At 48.5% G+C, this 18,252-nt stretch overlaps 1 protein-coding gene across 6 annotated transcripts; it reads right to left on the bottom strand.

Moving 5' to 3' along the window:
* Positions 1 to 786: 786 nt before the first annotated feature.
* On the bottom strand, positions 787 to 10,674 carry GFI1 (growth factor independent 1 transcriptional repressor). 6 transcript variants are annotated; one of them, XM_088835499.1, is made up of 8 exons: positions 10,540 to 10,674; positions 7,936 to 8,147; positions 7,432 to 7,614; positions 5,127 to 5,608; positions 4,867 to 5,004; positions 3,675 to 3,840; positions 3,398 to 3,548; positions 1,045 to 1,172 (listed from the first exon to the last, which is right to left on the bottom strand). In XM_088835499.1, exons 2-7 carry the CDS (start codon positions 8,048 to 8,050, stop codon positions 3,430 to 3,432), a joined length of 1,203 nt encoding a protein of 400 aa, XP_088691625.1. In that variant the 5' UTR covers positions 8,051 to 8,147; positions 10,540 to 10,674; the 3' UTR covers positions 1,045 to 1,172; positions 3,398 to 3,429. The 6 variants fall into 6 exon arrangements, with proteins under 6 accessions (XP_055258598.2, XP_088691624.1, XP_088691623.1 ...); XM_055402623.2 differs by lacking the exon at positions 3,398 to 3,548 and having other exon boundaries at positions 787 to 1,172; positions 10,540 to 10,670; XM_088835498.1 differs by lacking the exons at positions 3,398 to 3,548; positions 10,540 to 10,674 and adding an exon at positions 9,057 to 9,177 and having other exon boundaries at positions 787 to 1,172.
* Between the last annotated feature and the right edge of the window lie 7,578 nt (positions 10,675 to 18,252).

Consider the following 18,252-nt stretch of genomic DNA (forward strand, 5'->3'; position numbering starts at 1 on the left):
TATCAGCTTAACAATAAAAAAAATTAATTTACACACGAATCTTTGAAGTATCTATTCAGCTATTTTTCGTTTATGTTTGATAAAATCCAAACGACATGAAGGAAGTTTCAAGATCCTGTTTTATCTTCTCAGAATTCCTTTGTGGGGAAGAACAGACCCAGCTACTTGGAGATGCAGGTCAGGGACAGAGATTGAGACTTACTCTCTGGCTCCCCAGTACCTAGCACAGTGCCTGATACCATGGTAACTGGTGGTCAATAGACATTTGCTGAGTGAACGGATGACAGCCTTGTCCAAAGGCATTACTCTGTGTTTCCACTCTTCTGAAGAAGTCTTCGCAAGTCTCCCGGAGGGAGAACCTTGAATCTCTTCTCACCAAGCCCACTTTCCTTCTACTTCTTTTTGGGCAGGTTCTACAGTGCATTTTTTGTAATTTCAAAAGTATGAAATTCCCTTCCCAAATGAGTTTCTGAATCAATTTTCAAATGCAAGAAACAAGTCCTCCAAGTTTTATAGGCAGCACCCAACAAAAAGGGGTCAACAAACTCCCCAGAAGGAAAAAAAAACACTCATTCTTCATTCCAGATAAAAACATTAATATGTGTCTGTCTTGTGAGAGACGATTCCTCCTCTTCTACACAAGTATCTGGGGTCGGACGGGAAGAGGAGGAAAGAAACCCAAGGGACTTTCTATCTGTGGAACAGGTCTGGGTATGGGAAGGACTATCAGGCCGAAGATTTTAGCTGATTTCTTCTCCACTTGGAGGAGTCTTCAGGTGTAGAGAAGCCTATTTGGCGAGTCCTCTGCCCAGGGAGTCATTCGGTTCCCCCTCCACACTGAACTTTGAAAAGGTAACTTATCTCCTCTGGCAGTTCCAGGGAGGAAAGGGAAAAGGTATCACCCCAGAGAGATCTGCGGAAGTGGCTGGTGGCAAGTGGGGAGGCTGCCCTCTGTAGTGTTGTATAACTGCACACGCGAATGAGGCGCAGTGCTCACTTGAGCCCATGCTGCGTCTCCCGGTGCCGCCTGAGGTCCACCTTCCTCTGGAAGCCTTTTCCACACAGGTCGCAGCCGAAGGGCTTGAAGCCTGTGTGCTTGCGGCTGTGGGTGATGAGGTTGGAGCTCTGGCTGAATGCCTTGCCACACACCTGGCACTTGTGAGGCTTCTCGCCTACAGGGATGGAAGGGAGAAGGGGAAGCATGAGTCCATGATAAAGCTAGCGGGGACTCACAGTGACCCACAGGATCTTGGCAGCAGCTGGCTACACCACAGTCTAAGGCCTTTGAGCACTTTGGAGGGTGATGTGTGTGGCACTGCAAGGCCGGGGAAGCCATAGGTGCACCAGGTGGAAGGGAGACTTTCTGCATGGGGGTTCCCAGCCAGAGGCCTCAAACCGTTTCCTGCTAAACGGAAACAGAGCACAGGCCACGTGCCCTCCCCAGAATTGCAGCTGAATCCACCCTGAGAGGACACCCCCGACTTCAGAAGTAGAAAGCTCCCCACAGCAGATGTTCAGCACAAGGGCAGTGGGGGGCTGGGGTGCTGTTTTTCAAACCATGTGACTCTGTTCTAATGGAGAGGAAGTTTTCAAATCTGAATTTCCAAGTCAGTGTTGGTCTGTGTGGACCAGTGAGGCTGCCTTCTTTCTTGCTCTTGGAGGACAGCAGAATATATCTGAAGGATGGGTATTTCTCGAAGTCTTATTTTTAAAAAATCCACATCTGGGTCACAAAGTATTTCTTAAGGCAGCTGATCCTTTTCTATCTTGATTTTACTTTTCTTTTAATGAGGTTAATCAAAGGGTTCTTTATAGACCAACAGCTCCTTCACCATAGATTAATAAATAACAGATAGAAAAGTGTTCTTTTCCCCGTCTAATCCATCTGCAGGTTAACATTTGGAAAAGCAGTATGATGTTTTCAAATAGCCTCAGCTTGGCATTATTGTCAGGTTTGGCCTTGGAAAAAAATGCAAAATAGATGAAATTTGTTTTTGAGGAACTCTCTGTTCCTCTTGCTATACCCCTTTCTTTGTGCTTCAGATGTCCTTGATAAGGAGCCACTCATCAAAACTTATCCTATCCCTTTAGGGTCAAACAAATCTGAGAAACAAATTCTAGCTATAATGTAAATGTTTGATAAAGGTTTAATGTTTCACTCAGTCAAGATCCTAGTTGCATTTTGGTAAGCGTCTTGAATACCTTTACTCAAAAGGAGTAAGTTGCATGGAAATTTCAGGCAAGAGAACATGATTAAAGTAGGATATTTCTTCTGGGTTTTCTGACAGGGGTATCTATACTACCCAAGCATATTTAAAAACATCAATGGTAATTGTTTGGAACACACTGCAAATTAAGTCAGTATTCATATTCTGAAATAAAATTCTGGCTCTCACGTAAATATCTTGTTGCTTATTAAAGAGAGTGCTCCTGGCATTAAACTGCCACCTACACAAAACCAAAAATTTAGAATCCAGGACTGGAAGCCAGAGCATTCCATAGACTGATGATTTATTTCCAGTCTGAATTTAGGTAAATCATTCCATCTCTCTGAGTTTCATGATGGTAAGAGCAGTTCCTTGTACTTTATGGGATAGCAGTAAGAATCAAATGAAGAGATAGATTTGAAAGCATTTGGTATGTTATGAAGCATTATAATAAGAATCATCATTATTATGACAAACTTGCTCAAATTTTTAAAAGGGCAATAAGTGAATAGAGGAGTTCTATATCCACCAAGCCTTTTGACTTTGAAAATAGAATACAATAAACAGTGTTAGAGAGCATAGACACCTGGGAGCAGACAGACCTGAATTTAAGTCCTGGATCTACCACTTGCTACCAATATGACTCTGAGAAAGTACCTAACCCTTCTGTGCCTCGCTTTATGTTTGTTCTTCTCTAAAATGGGGATAAGTGTATGGCAAAACCAACCAATATAATATTGTAAAATAATTAGCCTCCAATAAAAAAAATTTAAAAAAATAAAGTTAAGTTTGAGACTCCATAAAAGTCTCAGCAAAAAAAATAAATAAAATAAAATGGAGATAAGGAATAGTCTTCACCTCCCTGAGTTGCTGTGAGCATAAAATGAGATACTGCATTTTAAAAGTGCTTAGCTGAAAAAGCCTAGTAATATTTACCATTTTTTCCCTTGCTCAATCAGAATAAGCTGTCAGACTCCTAAAAATGCAGCCAAGAGTTCGCATACAAAACCCTTCCCCCTGAAAAGGCTGGGTGGTAGCCCTAGAGAAAATCTCCATCTCTAGGTAAACATTTAGAGCAATGCTCTGGAAGGACCCAGAGCTTCATATTTCACCCAGAGCAGAAAGAAGTTGGAGCAACTGCTAACGTAGAGGAAAATATTCTTTGCAAGGATAGAAAACTTGTAGCTGACCTGCTGAGTGGTTCTTCAGATATAACCCCAAATCAAAGACTCTGTGGAGAACCATGTATGTAAATGAATCTGAGAGAATCTGCATCCTCAGTTTTCTTTAACACACTGCAGTGATTAACTCCTTCTGGGAGGTCCCACCCACCATCAGTCTCTGCAAGAATATCACAGAGGAGGTGAATTACCTTGGCCTCAGGGAGAAACACTTGGACCTCCACCAACCTCCCCCATTTCCCACCCCTCACCAGGTGTTTCCTACAAGCCAAGGGCCTTCGCTCACCAGTGTGGATGAAGGTGTGCTTCTTCATGTCTGACTTCTGATGGAACCTTTTGCCGCAGTACTGACAGGGGTAGGGCCGGGTGTCTGAGTGGATGAGCAGATGTGTGGACAGCGTAGATGACCTCTTGAAGCTCTTGCCACAGATCTTACAGTCAAAGCTCCGTTCCTGCAGAGAGAAAGATGTGGCATTCCTATTGCAATCTGCCGTTGTCCTCACCACCAACTGACCCTGAAATTTCCCAAACCAGGACTGTCCCCTCCTTCAGACTCTCCATCCACATAGGGTGCTCCATTATCCTCTCTCCTCCCAGTTTATTTCCAGCCTCCACCCTTCCCACTCTTATCCTCTACCCCTTTAACATTTTTTCAACCCAAACACTTTTCAGCCACAACCTTCCACACCCCTTGGCAAAACCATATCCCCACCCTGCTTTTTTGACACCCATTTACAAACACTTCTCCACCCTCCTCTACAGGAGGCGTAGACCTCAATCTCTTGAGATGCTCCTCCCCCACCCAGTGTGGGTGTTGAAGGAGACAGAAGAATACTTTTGAGCAAATGAGTTTGTAAATAAGCATTCTGCTGTCATCGTTACTTGTGTACTTATTTGGTTATCTACCCTCTCAGCTAAAGCGTAATCTCTGTGAGGGTATCCTGTCAGGAAGCTGGTGTGTTATTGGATTCTCAAGGACCTAGCACCTGGAAGTTGAGCAACAAATATTTACAAATGAATAAGTGAAAAAACAGCGGGACAAATACTGGATGCTCTAAATGAGCTGAGATTCCTCCTTTTCAATCCGGAGAGGTCAAGGCAGGTTAAATATCAGCCATTTGGTGAAAAGAAAGAGGCCAAGAAACAGAGCTAACAAATCTGACATATCACCTGCAAGAGTGCATACAAAGTAACGGGCAAGATCACTTTCTCAGACCCAAAGTAACGGTCAAGATCACTTTCTGGAGTCTCACAATGTGACACCGAACTCCAGGGCTGCGAGGCCTGCAGCCCCCGACCTCTCTCTCCACGCCTACGTCAGAGCCGGGGGACGAGGCAGAGGGGACTGGGGGCAGTCGGGGTGAGTCCAAGGCGAAAGCTGCCAGGCGGAGAGCGTCCGGGGTCGCACAGAGAAGCAGGAGATCCCCGAACGCGAAAACCTGAGCAGGGCGGCGCGCGGCCGTGCGCCCCGCGCTTACCTGCGAGTGCACGGCTTTGTGCTGCTCCAGGCTCACCGCGTGCCCGAAGGTCTTGCCGCAAATCTCGCACGCAAAGGGTCTTGTGCCGCTGTGGGACCTGCGCACGTGCACCTCGAGCCCGTGCGGTGTGGAGAACACCTGAGGCGGGTGGGGCCGGGGAGAGGGCCGCTGAGAGGGGCCGAGGGGCGCGGACGCCGGCTAGGCGCGGGCCGGGGGGCGCGGGCGCGGGGCCGGTCAAGCCAGGCGCGCGGGAGCCTCACCTTGCTGCACTTGATGCACTTGTAGGAGCCGCCGCCCAGCAGCAGGCGGGTGCACAGCAGCTCCGACTCCACCTTGACGCCTGTGCTTTTGTCGCCGTGCAGCCCGTGGCCGCGCTCCGGGTACAGTCCGCCGGTGGCGGGCCGCTCGTACAGTCCTGCCGCCGCGGGCCCGAAGTCGCCGAAGAGCCCCAGGCCCGCGCCGCCGGCAGTTCCGCCTCCTACGCTGCCTCCCCCGGGCGCCCCGGCCCCCGCACCGCCCGTAGCTCGCTCCGGGCCGTACAGCGCCGCGGGATGGCCTGGCTCCGGGGCGCGCTCGCAAAAGAGGCCCAGGCCGGCGCCGCGCTCCAGGGCCGCGCACGGCCGGTAGCTGTGGACCAGATGCCGCAGATCGGAACCCGCCAGGCCGCTCCACGAGTACGGCTTGAAGGGCAGGGGGAAGGGCTGAGCTTCGTCCAGCGACGGGCACACCGACTTCTCCGAAGCTGTGGAGGCACAAGAGGGCGTCCGGTCAAGTCAACCGGTCGGTGTGTCTATAGAACTGCCAGGCACCCATCCCTGGGGCAGGACTCGGGGTGCCGGGCCTTGTGCTGGGTGCCAGGGACGCCTCCAGGCTCAAACCCTGGCCGTGGCCGGGTCCCTGGGGCCTCCGAGAACCACTGGAGGCGGCCAGGCAACACACAGAAACTTAAAATGACATCGGGCGAAGACTTTCTGTGCCTGGAAAGCCGAAGCGCACGACGTTAAGAGGGTCTTTTTAGACTGGACCGGCACATCTGGCGGCCACGTAGAGAAGGGCGCGCCATGCTTTACAAACGTTCGGAGCAGAGCTGAGCTGTGCCGGAGAAAGCGGCCACTGATCCGGACCTGGACGAGCCTGCGGGCAGAGGGCCCAGCGCCGGCGCTCTCCCGGACCCTACGTGTTCCCACTCCGTCCTTTTTCTTTCCTGGGATCTATAAGGAGGGAGGGAGTCGAGGACCAATAAAATATGGCCCGACCTATCCGAGACATTTGTGTCTGGGGAGGGGGGGGAACAACGGGAAGGTGTAAGCACTTCTCAACGTTATTAAATACCCAGTGTTGGCAGGTAGCGAAGAGGCAGCGAGAAGGGGGTTTGGGGCTTGATCTGTTTGCCAAAATACTCCCCGTTCCCATTCCTATCATAGTTTGACGGGGGTCAAAAAAGAAAGCAAAACACTAATTTCTTAGAGAATAATTTAGAATTGAAGGTTTAGCCACCACCTGCAAGACGAACAACTTTCCGAATTAGCGGCCTTCTGCACCCCCACCCCTGCGAATTTTGCTAAAACCAGCTACTAATATACACTTTCACCTAAGTGCACACGGATTTACAGTGTGTCTGTGAACAGATCCAGCTCAGGCTAGCCACTTCAGTGAGAAGTGGCCTCTCACTTCGAGTTTCCGTCGGAGATTTCGGCGGCTCCCAGTTCTTGCGGGGCGGTGTCCAGCACAGCCAAGAAGGACCCTCCGGTGGCCTGTTCCCAGACGCCCTCTCTTAGCCAGGCCCACACACTGAGTATGGGGTGGGGTTGGGGGTATCTTCTAAAGCTGGTAAATGAAATCTGGAAATAACCGGTCCTTAGTAGAATCCGGGTCCTGCGCTCTCCATGCCCCTCCGCCGGAACCGGAGACGCGCCCCCACCCAACGTGCAAGTCACTCAGTTTGCGCGAAACTCGATTGCTGGCTGGAAATGAAACCAACAAGCACTGGTCCCCAGCGCCCGGCCAACCCGGCAGAACGAAAAATAAAATAGGCCCCCAGTCTGCGCCTCCGAAGACCTAGCGAGGGACCGAGATTTTTGTCCGGCTTGGGGCCCCATCTCTGCCAGGCCCAACGCCGCGGAAACGAGCTTAATTTTTAAAGGCAATGACATTTTTTCACTGACTGCCCAGGTCTCTGTTTGAGGCTCGGGGAGGGGTCTGTATTCTGGAATCCTGGCTCTTTGTAAACAGTCATTTCTGGTCAGAAAACGAAATGTCAACATTGCTGCCCAAAGAAACGACTCATTTATTTTCTTTCGCCCGTTGGCTCCGTGCCAATGAATGTTAGGGATGAACAGCCCAGGTCCCGCCGCCTGGGATACAAGCAGCCGACCCCCGCAAGCAGGCTGACGCTGGCCTAGAGAAGCTCCCCTCGGGAACCAAGAACAAATCCCTCCTCTCGAAAAGATTCTCCGCAATCGATTTGGCACTTCTGTGCCCAAAGTCGCGCGGGTTCATTCCTCAGCTTGGGGTCCCTGCCCCCGCCTCCCTCCCCGGGCCCCAGAGCCCCCAACAGATCCCTACCTGGAGACACAGAAGGCGACGGAGGCCTCCAAAAGTCTTCAAACTCCGAGCTCCGATCGCACACGCTACCTTCACAGCTGCCAGGGGACGCGGAGGCTCTGTCGGGGGCTTCGGTCAGCTGAGACTCGGGGGACATACGGCCCCGGAGCTCCGCCTTCGCCCCGCCTGTGCTCGAGGTGCCGTCTGCGGAGAGGAGGCCGGATAGGGGCTCAGGTTGGATCTGGTTGGGCCCGATGGTTCTGAAGTGCGTCCCCCCAGACGGTGGCACCTGGGCCCTCTCAGCTCTCCCCAGACCTGGCCTGAACCCTCCCGGATCCAAGGACGAGAGCAAGGAGGCCTTGACAACTTAGGCGACGAGCCCGAAAGGAACCCAAACGGTGGGTAACAACAAAAGGCAGCAAAGGGACTTGAGAACCCTTCCCCCGGTTCCTGGGGGATGGCGTGGCGGGACGCAGGGTCTACGGCCCCGGGAGCAGCCCCTCCCGGCCCGCGCCCTGCCCGCACCTGCTCCGCCTGACGCCAGTACATTCTCCAGGCGGAGGGAATAGTCAGGTCCCGGGGAGCGCGGCTGGTGGTAACTGTGAGCTTTTTTGCTCTTAACCAGGAACGAACGCGGCATGGTGGTCGGGCGCGCTCCCCGCTCCTCTCCAAGGGTCGCTAGGAGCCGCCGTCAGCGCACCTTCACCCGAGTTCGTCAGCCCCAGCCAGGCGGAGACCTGCGAGAGAACAGGGTGGAAAGCGCGGATCAGCACGCTCCGGGGCCCCGGGACTGGGCAGCGGAGCAGAGAGAGCGTTCGGGCAGGGAGGAGGGAGCGGGGAGGAGGGAGGAAGGCCCCCGGGAGGAGGGGCTTGGCCCCGCTGCGCCGCGCTCACCAGGTGGCACTCGGACAGGTGGCGCGAGCCCGCCGCTGCTGCCGCCGTAGCTCAACCCGTCTCCGGGCTCCGACTCAGGCCTCTTCCTTCTGCCCTGCCCACGCCCCTCGGCCCCTCCCCTTCCCTAGCAAAACTCATTCTGGTATCAAACTCTTGGAGAGCTTAAGTCCCCAGCAGGCCAGTTACCCCAACTCGACCACACACTGCCAATATGGATCTGCTTTCCGTCTGGGTAGAAAGGCGTAGACGGGCCAATCAATTTAGGGCGGCGGGGAGGGGAATGTGTAGACGGTCGCGAACCCGGTTGGGGCAAAGAGCCAAGCCTCCAAGAGCAGGCTCACAGACTGCAGTGAAAAGGGGTCTGGGGCTAGAGGCCTCCGGCTGACTGAGAGGCGGGGTCGGGGGAACTCCAGCAGAAGGACTAGGAGGAAGCAAAGGCCGGAGGAAGAAGGCAAGAAGGTAGGGAAGCAGGTGGCAGAGGACCAAGCAAGGTCCCGGGAAAAACTCGCTTCCCCGGTGATCTTGAACGCCCCTGACTCGTGCCCCCACGCAGGGAAAAAGTTGCGACGCGGGTGCGCAGAGAAGAATCAGGTATCCGGGCAAGACACATCGTACCATGGAGACCTAACAAAGTCTCGGGAAAAGCATTTTCCATCCTGCTCACCAGAAACTTCGCCCTAGGGAAAGTCCAGCCGGATTCGTGCGCGACGGCTGGGAAACGCACGGTGTCCGGGAGTCCGCAGAGAACCCACCTTTTAGAGCACGCGGGGAGAGCGTAGGCTGCTCTGGTGGCAGCAGGAGAGCCGGGGTCCGGGCTTGCGGACCTGGGAGGGAGTTAGTGCCCGCTACTCCGCTCTCATTAACCCCCACAATCAGTTCACCTAATCCCGGGGTAGAAACTTGAGCCCGGCGGGGAGGCGGGGCAGCGCCTACGGTTCTTGCCCCGGGCTCGCTCCAGGGGCGGAGCTAGGAGGGCTAGAAGGTCCGGGGAAAACGAACGTGCCTTTCTCTCTGGGTGAAGGCAATGGGGGCCGGGTTCACGTGCGAGCTGTAGGCTGGGCACGGCAGTTCTCGATTGTCTTGGTTAGTTCAGACACAAGGGCACTGGGACTCCCGGGCCGGGACAGGGCTCATCCTTGGGCTTTCCCCGGTTTATTCTGCCAGCCTAGGAGTCATGCGGCTCCCAGGGCAAGACGCAGGACAGGGTCTAAAGTCAGCCGGTGGGCGCTCCGGAGTCTAGACGGGTTCTCGCTCCATGCCCCCACCATGTCCCCTTCCCCGGAGGAAGAATAGGATAGGCTTGAGAGAAAAAGACCGCTAGGACGTGTAGCTGAGTCCCAAGGGATGTTTCCCATGTCCTAAACGCCAGAAGGCCCCTAGGGGTGAGGGTGCCGCCCGCCCGTGTCCGGGCCAGACCCTAGGATCGGGGTTTCAGGAGGCTTCGGGGTGCTAGGCTGCCCTAGGGCGAACGACTGTCAGTTCAGTTTTCACTGAGCCCCGGCGTGAGCCGCTCCGTCGGTTGTCTACTTAGACACCATAAAGCCAAAAATCAATTTCGTAAACAGCTATGAAACTCGGAGGAAAAGGAAAACGAGGGTGAAAATGTCCTGAGGGGCCCTGCTGCGGCTCGGGGAGGAGCGGGACGGGGGTGGGGCGGGGATGCAGGGGTGAGCTGTCCCCACCGCCGCCGAGTCTGGACTGGCTGGAAACAGCGGGGAATCAGGCAGGCACGCAAGCAACCTCCCGTCTCGGGCCACAGCCGCGCGCCTCTCTTTCAGCCTGGCAGGCTTCGTCCGTTCCTGGGAGGGTGGAGTGGGTAGAGCGGTCGTAGGACCAAGGGCGGACCGCGTGGGAAGGCGACCTCTCGCAGCAGCTGGCGGCCGAAGGGCGGGGCGGTCCCCTTGGCGCACGCGGGCCGGCCGAGGCTCTTCGCAGCCAGGGCCTGGGACGGCGGGAGCTGGAGAGCTCAGCTGCCGCCGTCTCGTTTCCTTTCCTGTGGATCCCGCTCCCTCGCAGAACCACCACCAAACTGCCTGGCGTGCGTCCTCTGAGCCAGATCCCCAGCCCCTCCGTTTGGGTAGCGCGGGGACCAAGAGGATACAGCTCTTTTGGCTCCCAAGCTGCGGCCGACCTCGTGTGGGAACCCGGTAGCGCCCTCCGGTCTTCCCCGCAGCGCCAGCGCCGTGCCAGTTCCCGTGTCCGCGCCCGCCAAGGAGGGAGGCGCAGCGGACCTACCTGAGGGGTCAGGGCGCGGGCACAGCGCTCCGAGAGTTTTCAACCTGAGTTGCTTTCGGGAGAGACCGCCCTGTCTCTCCTTCTCTCTTTTTTTAAATCTCCTTCCGAGCTCAGCCCCCAAAACCACAAGCTTCACTTCCTGAGCGTTAAGGAGTAGCTCGCTTAGCCCTGTCAGACCTGCCCCCCCACCCCCAAGCCCCAGTCGGGCTGCAGGGCGCGCTCCTCCTTTGCGCAAGGGTGCTTAGGAGGTGGACGAGGGGCCCGGCCTTCCTAGCGCCCTCCCCCAAGGCCCTCTCCGTGTTTTTTTTGTTTTTTTTTTCCTCTGTGGGACGGCAGGAGATGGGGAGACCCAGAGGGCCCAAACACCCGGACACTAGAAATGACTCGAAAGAAAACGAACTATTCTTGGCTCCTGGGAGACTTCCGCAGCGAGAAGAAGTCACAGATTCAGGACACAGATTGACTAGAGCGCCGGGGGTGGTAGCGCCCAGCTCCGAGGAGACTTCCCCGCCCATCTGGTCCGGGACACTCCCCCCCACCCGGCCCCAACCACCACACACGCACACCCAGCCCCGCCGCCTGCTGGGGCTACGCCGCCCCCGGGTCGGGGCCGTGAATCACCCGCCCGCGGTGCCGCCGGCCTGGAGCCCGGCGAGTGGCCGCGGCGTCCGCAGAGCGAAACCTGCCCCGCAGACCCGAAATAGCTTGTTGTGGAAACACTTCGGGATAAATACGCCCAACAAGGCTGAAAATACCTTGACACCCAATCCCAGAGGTTTGCTCATTTCCCTTCGGATTTAGGTAATGGTTAAATTTGGAAGAGGTGGGCGAGCGCCGAGCCCCCGGCCTAAAGGGCGCAGGCGGCGCGTCCCGCGGGCGCCCGACTGGGCTGGCGGGCGCGCCCTCCCCACGCGGCGCTCCTCTGAGCTGGGCCGGGTCCGCTCTGCCGGCGGCTAATTTCCGGTGGTCGGAGCTGCGAAATTAAAGGCCGCGCGGGAGGGAGCGCGCGGGGGCAGCGACGGCGGCTGCTTGGCTGACCCCGCCCTGCCTGGACAAGCCAGGGAAAGCCGTACCCCAGGCGCGGGCTCCGTCGCCGCCTAAGGTCAACCCAGGCACCTGGACTGGAGGGGAGCAGTAAGGCGCCATAAAAGCACCACCCTGCTGATTATTGAAAAGTCAGTTCTCGCTGCGATTGTGTGTCCCACGAGGGCAGGCAGTGGATCTACAGCATTACGTCCTGGCGGGAATGTCTGTGGACTAAGTGAATGAATGGTATTAATTAACTAATTAATTGTAGAATTAAAACCTCACCCATAAATAAACAAATACAACAACCTACAGTGCTAGACTGTATGTGATGAGCCAAAGAGTGTGGCCTGTGGTGTGTACTTAAAAGTCTAAACCTTTCCTAAGGGGGATTGATAGCCATTATAATTACCTTGATTTCCTGAATGAATTGAATTAATTTTGATCACTACTTTCTGCACAATAAACCTCCAGAGAAGAGAGTAGTGTTCCTCAGTTACTGCACAATAACTTACTATTTTTTAGATTAATACAAAGTTGTCATGGGAAAAAAGTCCTTAGAGAATTTTTTTAAGTGATTTCTAATTTGCATTGTAAATCTAAAGGTTTGTGGGAAGTATTTGGTTACTATTGCCATGCTTCAAGCATGCTTTAATAATTTAGACGTTTTATACACCAGTGGCTGCACACCTACTATGTAACAGGTGTTGGACCGTACACACATCTTAATTGTGTGACTAGCTGTCCTCCTTACACTACTGTTCATTTGCTTAACACACTTTCTTTATAAATAAATGCAGAAGCGAACAATCTTAATCAGAAGGACTACGAATATTGAATTAGCTGAAGGGAAATTACGGTCATTTTGAAGTTTTTGTTTGTGTACTTTGTCCTTGCCTAAGATATAAAAATCTTAAAGCAATCAAAACACATCTTTCTTTTTTTCCTTCTATTTTATGCAACAGCAAAAAAAGACAAAAAAATTTTAATAATAAATAGGACCAAAGAAAACTTATTATCAACCAAGTTCTAGAGAAATGGCTGAACCATTTCCTTTGCACATTAGTAAGTTCAGAGTCAAAATTTCTTGAAAAGGCACTGTGATTAGTTAGTAATTTAGTTGAGTGTTGCTGTTTAAAGTTTCAGAAAGCATGGCGGGACTATGAAGGGAACAGATAATTACCTTAGAATAAATCCCTTTCATTCAGAGGAAATCTAGTCATCTTGCCTTTTTCTTTTTTGCCTTTCATAACCTCTAAGTTTGCAAAGTAAAACTGGGACTGGGACAGGGGCTCCCAGAAAGGAGCAGGTGGAGGGAATTGGCACTGAATCCCCTTTTTACATATTTTATGTTGTGAGCCATGTGGATGTATTACTAATTCAAATAAATAAATACACATGAAAAATATTCAACCATCGAGATCAGGTCATCTCTCAGGTGTATAGTGTTAGAGTGATTCTCACACTTAGAGGGGGACAGAGGAGAAAGGTAGGAAGAGGGGCACCCAGAAAGGATAAGAAATTTGCCAAGGAGCAGCACAGAGCCAGGACCAGAAAAGATGATAGAATGAACCTGACTCCCACTATTCCAAATTCCCTCTCATTCACTACTAAATGGAGAGTGAAGCGAGTAAGACAACCCCTACCCTTGAAAGGTACACTTTTTTAAATCTAGGAAGAATGTGTCTCCCCAAACATTCTTTTGGAACTGGATAAAATAGTAAGCAGAATGTAGGCGTGGGGTGTAGTTTTGTATAAACACTCATTTTCTTAAAAAAATATGTTAAATATACTAATTTTGTCAGTAATTTACTAATTATTATTAAATAACAATAATAATATATCTACAGATGCCAAATGATCTTCTTTATATGACAAACAGTTCTGAGCTCTGGCCAGTGACCCATTTATTTCAAGCACCATCTCATAGATCAGAATTTCCCTACAGCAAAAGATTTGAGACATTTTTAGAAAGAAGATTGTAACAGGATATTACCAGTTTCTTGTTTTGTTTTTTTTTTTTCACAAAACTTTACAGTTACCATTTCTGTTCTGTTTGTGAGAGGCATAGGAAAATTGGTGATCCTGAAGCTGCAGAGGAGAGATAATGCCTTCATTTCCAGCACACATTTCTGTGACGTTTGCATCATTTTATCATCACAGCGATGCTATCAGGAGGGGAAAGAGTCTGGGCTTTTTGTAGATGGCCATTTGTGGTATCAATCTCTGTTCTGCTAGTTACTAGCCCTGTTACCTTGAACAATTTAGCTCAATTCTCCCAGCCTCAGTTTCTCATCTGCAAAGTCCAAGTACCTACCAACGTTGCAAGACCGTGGAGCAGCCCTCTGATTTCCACTCTTCACAGATTCTTCTGAGTATCAAGAATGAAAGAATGCTCCCTGTGAAGGTGTCTCAGGTTTAACGTCCTTGTGCTATGCCCTGATTCAGTTTGCTCAACTTCAAGTAAGTGAACTTTGTGACAGCATTTTGCAGAGATTTGGATTTTTTAAAAAGCAAAGGTCAGGGAAAAAAATGAATCAAGTATCTATTTTCCTTTCTAGATATCCTATGGATTTACTTGGGTGATGTTAAATGAATAATTAACTTGTTTCAGAACTTAGTTTTTCCATCTTTAAAGCAAGAAATGCCTCACATGTATCAAATACCATGAACTTTTGACTGAGGAGTAGATGTGGGAGAGATACTGAGAGTAAAATCAATGTTTAATACACAGAGAAAAAGGAAACAAAATCACAGGTCGGAACTAGGCATGGGGCTCCTCTGTAAATCAGACAAGAGATTTTGTCTACAAAAAAGGTGATGCTTTATTTTTAAAATATATTTCTCATTATAAATTATATTAGATAAAATTTGATAAAGACACAAAAAAAACCACACCAAGACAGCATTTTGATATTTTTGCTTTACTTCTTTAAAAAAAAAGTGATTGGAATCATATCACAAATACAAACATGTATTCTGTTTTTGTCCACTGGATAATAATATTTCTTCTATTCGCTATGTTTTTTCAGAAATTATTTACTTGAACAAAACTATTTTATAATAAAATTATTTAAATAGAAATCATGACAATCATGTTCCTTGCTTTTATATATTTATTGATAATTGACATAAAAAATCTATCAGCTAGCTTACTATAATTTACTTAATCATGCCTGTCTTAGTATTTAGCTTATTTTCATTTTTTACTATTTTAAATAATGTAGTGATAAGTTTTCTGACTATAGCTTTACCCATATTTTAAATTGTTTCTTCAGAATATCTTTCTAGGGGTGGAATTTCTGGATCCAACAAGGAATATTTTTTATGACTCTTGTTACATACCAGAAAAAGTGTTTGGGATAGCAAGTTTGTGTAATGCACAAGCCAAAAAAAAAATCATAATACATAGCAAACAGTTAAAAGATTTAAAAATCAACTATGGAAAAGTTAGACCATGATAAAAGACTAGACATAGAACTAGTTTTTATTTTATGCACAAGAAGTATTTGTTAGACAGTGGCCACACTCTGTCATACTGCTATGATTTTGTTCTCATGGTATTAAAAAACTATCTAATTTTTGTCTTTGGATTAGCTCTTTTAGTGGGTGAAGCTAGATGGAAATATATATTTTTCTAAATTGTATGAATTAAAGGGATATAAATGCAGAATGATAATTCTGTGAGGTAATATATTTGTCTCACATCCACCCTTATAAGCATCAAGCTATCAAAATAACATTCAAATGATACAGTAAGTCAGAATAAGATTTGATGGTATCATCATTTATGGAAAGTGGGTAATGCTTTTTTACCAACGTATGCAAAAGTTGGGAAATGGGTAGAAGAACTTTGGAGATAAACAAATTAATATAAGACATGCTATGAGTAAGACCCAATCTTGTATTAATATTCAGAACCTTTGCAAACATAAAGAAAAACACTATTTTCCTTTAATAAATATTTTGGGACTAATATATTTAAATCTTGTCACATTATAAAATATATTCTGTTAGCTATAAAAATTTAAACATTTACATAAAGGATTTCAAACATCTAAAGAGGGAGGGAGCTGTCAGTTTAGGTGTTCAGAGTTCAAATATGAAAATTGTTAACCTTACCACGTATATTTTTACATTGTTCCTAAGAACAGATTGACTGAATAAAGTGTCATCTTATGTGTGGGCTGCATGAAATGACTCTTCATAGAAACATACCCAGCGTGAACTTTTATGGAAAAAAAGTAGATTTTAGTTGGTGAATGGAAAATGTAGTGAGAGAGAAAATATAATATTATTTTTCTTTTGAGTTTTTCATCATTTCCTCCAGGATGTTTGGTGATCATTTTATCCTGTGTTTACCCCTAGATGAAACATTTCACTTTCAAACAGTAAAGCTTGTAACTAAAAAATTACTCACAAAGCATAGCTATGCTAGACGGAATGTCTGACCTAGAAGTAAGGTGGGAGTTGAGACCCCTGGAAAACTCAGGCAGCCTGTGAAGCTCAGAAGATCAGCCTGCATAGAAGCTCAGAGACAGGTCCCTGGTAGAAGGACAGCATGACTCGTGTTAGGCAGATGCAACCCGCTGGGGTGTTCTAGTTCTCCTGCTTACTGACCTTGTGGAGAAGAGAAAAAGGCTGGTACTTCTCAGAGGCAGACATTAGAGTTGTTTCTATTTCCTGCCCAAGGACACCAGTGGTTTAAGACGCCTAGGTTCTGATAACTAGCAGCTTTTGTAAACTCAACCAAATCTGTTCCCATCTTGTCTCTTTCCACCAAACCCTGCTAATCATTCCACATCCAGCACAGGGAGGAAAAGCCTTGAGCCAAAAGCCATGTGCCTGTTAGAGCCTTAGGAAGTGATAAGGATGGGGGAGATGAAGCTGATAATTTTTATGAGTAGAAGGAAAGGGGATACATTTCCTCACCTCCTGCTCCAAGCCCAGAAAATAGAATTAAGTGAGTAACTTGCTAAAATCAGAATAGCTGTATGACAGAACACTTGTAAAGTTGATAAAAGAACATATTAAAGCACACTTTCATACCCCATTACCTAAGCTTTACCACTAGTAATATTTTGGAATGTTTTTCTCAGTCTTAAAGTATAATGTATATTTTGTATACTGTGATCGTATTGGATAACTGTCCATTTAAATGATGTGTTATGATTTTATTTATTAACATTTTTCTGGACAATTGTTTGTCTTTTTCCCTACTATGAATGATTCTGTGATTTAGCCAGGACATGGAAGCAACCTAGATGTCCATCAGCAGACGAATGGATAAGAAAGCTTTGGTACGTATACACAATGGAATATTACTCAGCCATTAAAAAGAATACATTTGAATCAGTTCTAATAAGGTGGATGAAACTGGAGTCTATTATACAGAGTGAAGTAAGCCAGAAAGAAAAACACCGATACAGTATACTAACACATATATATGGAATTTAGAAAGATGGTAACGATAACCCTGTATGCAGGACAGCAAAAGAGACACAGATGTATAGAACAGACTTTTGGACTCTGTAGGAGAGGGTGAGGGTGGGATGATATGGGATAATGGCATTGAAACATGTAAATTATCATATGTGAAACGAATCGCCAGTCCAGGTTCGATGCATGATACAGGGTGCTCGGGGGTGGTGCACTGGGATGACCCAGAGGGATGCGATGGGGAGGGAGGAGGGAGGGGGTTCAGGATGGGGAATACATGTACACCCATGGTGGATTCATATCAATGTATGGCAAAACCAATACAATATTTTAAAGTTAAAAAAAAGCAGAGACATTACTTTGTCAACAACAACAACAAAAATAATAAAAAAAATATTTATATTTACTTATTTGGCTGCACTGGGTCTTCATTTGTGGCATGTAGGATCTAGTTCCCTGACCAGGGATCTGACTTGGGCCCCCTGCATTGGGAGCACAGAGTCTTTTAGCCACTGGACCACCAAGGAAGTCCCTGTGATTTTTTTTTTAAGTGCATTTGGGTTTTTATGTATGTATAATTCTTTCTTTAGGATTGAGGATTGATTGCCAGAAATGGAACTACTGCATCAAAGAATAAGAATTTTTTCAAGTTTATGAACATACATTGACAAATTATTTTCCCAAATGAATACAATAGTTACACCTCTGCCAAGAAAAATTATGGAGACCATAGTAACCAAGGAAGAGCAGAATGTAGTCATTAAAGACATGGACTCTGAGCCAGGTTTCTAAAATCCAGAAATTCTGACTCTTTGATTTATTAGCCTTAGGCAAGTTCCTCAACCTCTCATCCCCGTTTCTTTATCTGTGAACATGCTTATACCTCATAGTTTGTTGCACTGCACAGACTCAACAAGTTAATAGATGTGAGGCATCAAGTTGGCATTTGCTGTTAGTTATTGTTTCTATATACCAAAGCACTATTGAGGCCCTTTCATACACTGTCTTTAACCATCCCAATAAACATGCTGTGGAAAGAGAGTTGAAGAGGTTTGTCTTTCCTAGATGACAGGGCCAAGATTCAAACCCAGGCCAGCCTGGCCACAGTCCCGCAGGAGGGCGCTTGGAGAGAGGTAGGACCCACAGTGTGGGAGCAGTAGCTTTCATTCTCCAGACAATGCCCAGGACTTTCCAAGAAGCATTTTATTTTTATTAATTTTTTTGGGGGTGCTGCTGTGCTGGGTCCTC

The sequence above is a fragment of the Moschus berezovskii genome, chromosome 4 (assembly GCF_049115385.1).
Source record: "Moschus berezovskii isolate FMDL1 chromosome 4, NW_MosBer_1.0, whole genome shotgun sequence".
Classification (NCBI taxonomy): Eukaryota; Metazoa; Chordata; class Mammalia; order Artiodactyla; family Moschidae; genus Moschus; species Moschus berezovskii.

Excerpts from the sequence above, each read along its gene's own strand:
- GFI1 (XM_055402623.2), bottom strand. The coding sequence starts at position 8,050 with ATGCCGCGTTCGTTCCTGGTTAAGAGCAAAAAAGCTCACAGTTACCAC. Across the intron at positions 3,841-4,866 it reads ACAAAGCCGTGCACTCGCAG|GAACGGAGCTTTGACTGTAA; the intron begins GTAAGCGCGGGG and ends TTCTCTCTGCAG. Across the intron at positions 1,173-3,674 it reads GCACACCTTCATCCACACTG|GCGAGAAGCCTCACAAGTGC; the intron begins GTGAGCGAAGGC and ends CCATCCCTGTAG.